The sequence below is a fragment of the Phaseolus vulgaris genome, chromosome 1, assembly GCF_051622355.1.
Source record: "Phaseolus vulgaris cultivar YP4 chromosome 1, ASM5162235v1, whole genome shotgun sequence".
Taxonomy (NCBI): Eukaryota; Viridiplantae; Streptophyta; class Magnoliopsida; order Fabales; family Fabaceae; genus Phaseolus; species Phaseolus vulgaris.
In genome coordinates this window covers 49,641,320-49,647,922 of record NC_143498.1, presented here as the reverse complement: position 1 = coordinate 49,647,922, position 6,603 = coordinate 49,641,320, and the positions used below count along the sequence as shown (strand labels likewise).

General features: G+C 33.5%; 2 protein-coding genes and 1 non-coding gene across 5 annotated transcripts; 2 read left to right on the top strand and 1 right to left on the bottom strand.

Annotated features, from left to right (window-relative positions):
• The first annotated feature begins 1,084 nt into the window (after positions 1-1,084).
• LOC137814674 (MATH domain and coiled-coil domain-containing protein At3g58210) lies at positions 1,085-3,142 on the top strand. Of its 2 annotated transcripts, none has more exons than XM_068617535.1 (4): positions 1,085-1,232; positions 1,368-1,512; positions 1,682-1,836; positions 2,050-3,142. In XM_068617535.1, the coding sequence occupies exons 2-4, from the start codon at positions 1,373-1,375 to the stop codon at positions 2,898-2,900; spliced, it is 1,146 nt and encodes a 381-aa protein (XP_068473636.1). In that variant the 5' UTR covers positions 1,085-1,232; positions 1,368-1,372; the 3' UTR covers positions 2,901-3,142. The 2 variants fall into 2 exon arrangements, with proteins under 2 accessions (XP_068473636.1, XP_068473635.1); XM_068617534.1 differs by having other exon boundaries at positions 1,135-1,279.
• Positions 3,143-3,544: 402 nt separating this feature from the next.
• On the bottom strand, positions 3,545-6,421 carry LOC137814672 (uncharacterized). Of its 2 annotated transcripts, none has more exons than XR_011081668.2 (9): positions 6,241-6,421; positions 5,960-6,160; positions 5,727-5,874; positions 5,326-5,396; positions 5,071-5,098; positions 4,889-4,968; positions 4,688-4,794; positions 4,090-4,214; positions 3,545-3,931 (listed from the first exon to the last, which is right to left on the bottom strand). XR_011081668.2 is itself a non-coding variant. In XM_068617533.2 (9 exons), exons 1-9 carry the CDS (start codon positions 6,386-6,388, stop codon positions 3,837-3,839), a joined length of 978 nt encoding a protein of 325 aa, XP_068473634.1. In that variant the 5' UTR covers positions 6,389-6,418; the 3' UTR covers positions 3,545-3,836. The 2 variants fall into 2 exon arrangements, 1 of the variants encoding a protein (XP_068473634.1); XM_068617533.2 differs by having other exon boundaries at positions 4,090-4,189; positions 6,241-6,418.
• A 74-nt stretch (positions 6,422-6,495) lies between these two features.
• Positions 6,496-6,568, top strand: TRNAR-CCU (transfer RNA arginine (anticodon CCU)). The gene has a single exon. It is a non-coding gene; the product is annotated as a tRNA-Arg (tRNA).
• Positions 6,569-6,603: the final 35 nt, after the last annotated feature.

The following is a 6,603-nucleotide window of genomic DNA, read 5'->3' as shown; positions in this document are numbered from 1 at the left end:
TCTATCAAATTTCTCAAAAACTTTCCTTGTTATCTTTGCTTTAATCAACAATCTCACTTTCATTTTTGTTTTCCTTCTTTCTTTCACTTTTCCAATATTATCTCTCAATTCAAACATTGATAAAAAATTAACAATATATGACTTTTATAGGGAATGATGTAAGATATATTGAAAATTAAGATCGAATGTGTCCATAATAGTTTTGAGCAATTTAACTTTTAGAGAAAAGTTGAACTATATAAATTAGCTTTAATTTGTTAAAACTAACATTTTATTTTATTTTATAATTTTGTTTAAAACTTTAGCTGATTCTAAACTAAGGACATAACTGTAATTAGTCAATTTGGTTGATTGACATTCTGCATCTTGCACCGTTGACTGAAATTTCAGAGTCTTATTATAGGTTGCAATTTCAGGATGTTTTAAAAAATGAAAACTACTATCAATCAAATAAATTTGCCACTCAATATTCTATACCAGACAATAAATTTAGTAGAGAAGTTGACTCATGAAGAAAATCTAATTTTAGGTGAGACATCAGTTTCATCACTAAAAGACTAATGAGATATTTCAATAAAAAGACTCAAATTCAGAAAATATTGAGTTTTAAACCGATACACAGTATTTTTTTAAAAAACTAAAAAACCTTTTTGAAATTTAACTTAAAATATACAATTTAAATTTGCAAATAAAATGCACGAAATATAAATTATAAAGAAATTTAAAGGTGCATGCATGGCTGAAATTAAATTCATCATGAAATAAATTATCATCTAAATTTTTTTTTTCAACTCATTGTCCTACTTTAATTTTAAAAAGGATCAAAAAGAGTAAAAATGTATGATTGATAAATTGAATGAAATTATTATATATCCTGTTGAATGTTTAAATGAGTTGCATATATATATATATATATTTTGTTGCTGTTGTTATTCAATATATTATTTGTGCTGTTTTTTTTCTTGTGGAGTAAGAAATTTCACTCGGTGCTCATTTGAGTATATTATTGGCAATGGTCTTTTCAAACTATTATTTATATGTCTCTGAAATTTTCTTTTGAAGACAAAAGGGTTGACTTGACTTCACATACATGATTCCATTCTTACTTCTTCTCCCTTTTTTCTCCTTTGGGTTATTCCCTTTTCTCATATGCATAACCCATCAGAACCAGTTTTGGTCATAAAATATTTTTCTGCAGTGTCAGAGTTTACATTCCACTTCAAATTTCAATGGTTTAAGACTTTCACTTCTCTGCACACTTCTTCTCTCTGTGCTTTTGGTGCTTGTCAAGTCAACCCTTTTATTGTTTTCCATCTTCACTTCAACAGTTTTCACCACTTTGTGTGTTTATCTTTTTGTAATGGCAGCTTAGATGTCGCTAGCCACTAGAATGGACAAACAGAAGGGAACTGGTATTGATTTTGAGACATTCACGTGGAAGATTGAAAACTTCTCAAAACAGAACAGGAAGAAACTACAATCCAAGGCCTTCCGAATTCAAGGTTATAAATGGTACTGTCAAATGGATTTTGAAGCCTCAAGTTCTGTGCTATTTACTTTTAGATGGCTCTAAGCTTAATAAAGATGCAATTATGTTAAGATTACTCTTTCTTGCTTTGAACTTAATTTTAGTTTTTAGTTTTCATTATTAACTATGTTATTCCTCTTAATTACCTTTCAGGCGTATTCGTTTGTATCCATTAATGAAAAATGTTGATCATTTCTCGTTATATTTGATGGTTGCGGATTCTTTACCACCTTACGGATGGAGCAGAGATGCATATTTTAAGTTGTCTCTGCTTAATCAATTGGATGGCGATAAGTCAGTTGTAAAGGGTAATTGTTACTTGATTTTATCTTGCAATGATGCTGTTGATACACATGGTAGTGATGGTTTCGTGGTAGAAATTAACATTAATCATTACCACTTTGAGCATTTTTAAGTTCCAAACTTCGAGGAAGCTGTTTAGTCAAACATAGGACACATTTAGATGTTCTGTGTTCAGCTTTTGTTAGTTTGTCCTGAACCAATTGTAGTGATATTTTCAGAGACTCGGCAGAAGTTCAATGGTGGATATCGTAGCTGGGGTTCATTTTTCGTGAACCTAAGTGTCTTCCATGACTCAAAGCAAGGCTATCTTGTGAATGACACATGCATCATTGAAGCTCGTCTCTGTGTCTCTGATCTTAGTACTGTTGAAGCTAACAATTTGAACGCAGTCACTCCAATTAGCTACGCTATGTCGGGTGATCAAGCAAGAAGAAATTCAGAATCCACACAGAAGGAAGATGATAAAGAAACAGAAACAGAAACATCAGATGAGAGTGAGACACATAGTTGGAGCCCCTGTGGGTCTAGTCAAACAGAAGGGGAAGTTCAAAGTTTAGATTTGACACTAAAAGACCTTCTAGATTTGGGGAGTTTAGGGAAAGAAGAAGCAGCTTTTGTTCCACTGTTGGAAGAGGCATGCATATGGCATCCTTCCCTGATAAGGAGCCAGAGGAAAAGTTCTAGATGGTTCAAACTATGGGCATTCACATCATTAGGTCAGGTTCTACATTTACTCAAGACAAGTAAAGCGAAGGATATGAATGAAGATGCATGCAATCGCCTTCATGGTTTATGGGAGGAACTTGTTAAACATTCTGGATTTCAGTTGTCTTGGTTGGAGCCTTATGTTGAATCTGCATTGGGTATGAAAGCTCATTTGGAAAAAACAGAAGAGGTGAACAAACTGAAAGACAGTGTGGTTGCTTTGGAGATCAAAATGAAGAAGCTGAGGGGAGAATTGGAAGCTGCAGAAGCTGAGTTTGAGGTAACAAGGAGGGCCTTGGTTGAGGCCAAAAAAGGTTTCATAGAGTTGGATTTTAATGCTGTATTAGGTTATGCTATGTTTTAGACAAAGTGTGGGATTAACAATAATTAGGGACTTTAGGTTCCTAGTAAAACCCTCAAATATTCCCTCAAACTTAGATTCTTTAGGTGGCTTTTGAAACCAATCTTCATTCTAAAGATATTTTTGTGAAACATTTTCTCATAAACCCTGTTGGTAGATACACTAGTACTAGATTATCTATGTTCTATCTATCTCCTTACAAACTATGGTGCCTCTAATGTATATACTGAAAACTTTTTTGCTTACCCCATTTTTCACATTAAAATCTTGCATGATGATTAGTAGTTATTATATAAAAATACTCAATCACCCTAAGGTATTGATCATGAGTATCTATGTTTTATTTGTAAATAAGAATTTCCAATTAAGGGGTTAACTTACCTCTTTATTTATATTATAATCCAGAATCAACTATTTTAGGATTTAAACTTCTTTACCAATTATCCCTTTTAATCAATTTTTCAAAATTAATTTTCAATTTATTTTAAAAGATAGAGTTTATAGAAATAAATACCTTTATATCACAATTTAAATAGTGTTAGATAATCAAAATTAATTTTTTATTAATTTTAATAATAAAAAACATTGTGTCACGTGAAAACTGAAATACAAGTATAAAAAAATTGCTGTAAATAATGTTGAAGTAGTAAAATAAAAATTCCTCCCATGAAATATATTATAAATTAGAGTACATGTAATTTTATAGTTTGTCCAAGCATGTGGGTTGTAGCACAGATGTCATAGCCTCAAATCAAATACAAGAGGATGGAACATAGAAAGAATTATGAAAGTACAGGATGCCTAACACTAAGAACAATTGCTAACTATATATGCAGTTATTTGCTGTGTTCGAATTTCGGTTCCGTGCTTCTTGCAATATGAATGACAACGAAAAGGTGAATTAGGATATGAAAAACAGTTCTCCATTGGATCTCGTATCTACAATACTCTGTACGATAGTATACCATCAATAGTCTCAACAACCAATCGGTTCATGCGCACGAAAAGTAGCAAATATGATCTTGTTTTAGGCCCTGAATAAACAGATAGCAGCACATTTGAGGTCATACGTTTGATTAAAAGATGACAGAGAGAGATCTTGCACGAGAATAAATCACAAGCAACAAAAATTGCTGTTTTCCATTTGTCGAATCAGAAAAATATAAGAGCATGGATGATACAGTAAGACTACCTAATTCAAATGAGGGAATTTCATCTTGGTGGAAGTAGCTACATCCATTGGTCTTCTTGCTTAGGCTTGAATTAATCTTGTCAACAGCTCCAAGTAGATCCTAGTAGCATAGGTTAGGTACATAACTGAATCAAACCTTAGACCTTAGTATTTTGTCACAATGTCTAGAATCTAAAAGCCGTATATGCTTAAAAAATTAAAACTATATGATACAGTAAAATAAAGTAGCATCTTGTTCTCATCAGAAAAGCACCAAGAAATATGCCAAGATACTTGATGTCTTGGAACTTCAACATGACTAATTTCAGTTATATGTTTAAAACAATAACTAACATTTGTAAGTAAGTTGTTTTTTCCTTGAAAAAAATAAGCTAATTTTATGAATATGAATATTTGTATGTCATGATTATTTTCCAACAACTTTTTTCCAAGTTTTAAACATACATTTTTTTACTTTTTAATATGTAAACAATATTTTTTATCCAAGTAAAATTAATTATTTTAAACAACAAATTTATTTTAAAAAATGTTCTAATGATAATCCATTACAACAATAATTTTTGCAGTTATCTCAAAAGCACCGCATAAAATACCTCACCTCCCATGACGCTAGACCCTTCATGTAAGCAGGAAGACATTCAAATTCGCTCTTCAATATCTGTAACCTGGGACTCGGAACTTCAGCTGACTTTAAATTATCATTCTCTGACACAAAAAATTATTTGGGGTAAAAAAAACTGATAAAAAAACTCCATATGCTGAAACTTAAACCACTTGAAACAGGAAATTATTCAATTACGGATAGGTAAGACCCTGCTTCCTTCAGATGCCACCATTATATGCGCAACAGGTTGATTTTGTTGCCTAAATTCTTGTAATCTGTTCATCCATAGCTTGGGGAATGAGAATCGTGTAGGAACTATCAATAGAAATGCAGAAAATCCCACAACAGCTAAATGATATCCATAATTTTGAACTTACTTCTCAGGTTCATGTGATGCTAAATCACCTGCAAGCGTAGATGAAAAAATAGTGGTAAAAAAATGGAATTAGCAACGCACAATTAATTTGAGAAGCTAAGGTTAGTTTTCATGTAATCAACAATATGACCAGTACTGTTACTGGGAAAAATGGATAAACCTTAACAAACAAAAAAACTTGCAACTAATTAAAAGCTGGGAATGGAATCCTCCTAAATGAACAAGCATGCTTATGGAGACAAGTGGCATTCACTACCTTCAGATGCTAAGGTGGCTAGATATGCATCTGACAGCCCAAACTTTTTCAAACTCAAAGATTCATCAAGTCTGAAGAGAATTAAGGGATGTAAAAAGCAATTATCATAAACTGATCAATGACTACACTAAACCATTATCATATTAATAGTTAACATTGTTCAGAGCCTTAGACACAAATTTCTGGAAATAAAAGTACCAAATAAATAATAATGAATGAAAAATTGAAAAGACAATCGCAAGTGATTCCGAGCCAAAAATCAATCTAATTACAGTACTTCATCTCATTCTAATAAAACCCTTTTCTTCTGTATTTTCATTCCATGTAAAATCTATTTAGAAGCTGAAAATCGTATTAACTTGAGATTTAGTGGAAGAAAATAAATGAGGCATAAAGGATACAGAGCATCTTCTTCGAAACTTTTGAAGCTATGATCAGCCACGGAGAGTGATCCATAGAAAGAAGACGGACTATCCAATTTGTCTTCCGGATCTTGATGTTGCGTATCCTCGGCTTCATCCTCCTCCTCCTCCTCCTCAATATCCGGAACTGAATCAAGAACATAAAAGTTAACAAGAACAGAGAATTATGAAGCAGAAAAAGGTTATATTAGGGGATTTTGTTTTGGAAGTACCGGGAGTGTAACCGAAGCTCTGGAGACGCTCTTGGAGTTGAAGCAGATCGGAGTGGTTCTTCTTGTACAGTTCGCTGCAATGACCTAGGAGCTCTTCGAAAGAGACAGTGCCGAAGGACATGGAATCGAGCATATCCAGGTCGGCGGTGGCGGTGGATACGCGGCGATTGAGGCATTGCATGAAGATAGACGACGCGGAATCTGTTACGATGATGGAAGAATTTGAATTGAATTTGCTGAGCAAGCAGACACGGGAATTAGAAAAAGAGAGAGAAGAGTACCGAGAGGAATAGGTCGGCGATCGATGGATTGCTTGAGGGCATCGGAAGAGGAGTGAAGGTGGTTGCAGAAAGCAGCCAATCCGTTGCAGAAGCTGAAGATCGGATCCTCCGCCATCGTCTTCTTCCTCTCTCCCAATTGCGTTTCCATTTCCACTTTGCACCTGTCATTTCGAATTTTTCACTTCAAAAACAATTAGGCGGGATATCTTTTTATAATTACGTTTTATAATATATTTGATATTTAATTAACATCAAGCGCCTGTAGCTCAGTGGATAGAGCGTCTGTTTCCTAAGCAGAAGGTCGTAGGTTCGACCCCTACCTGGCGCGTTCTTTTTCTTCTTTTATTTAAACTTTACTTAAAT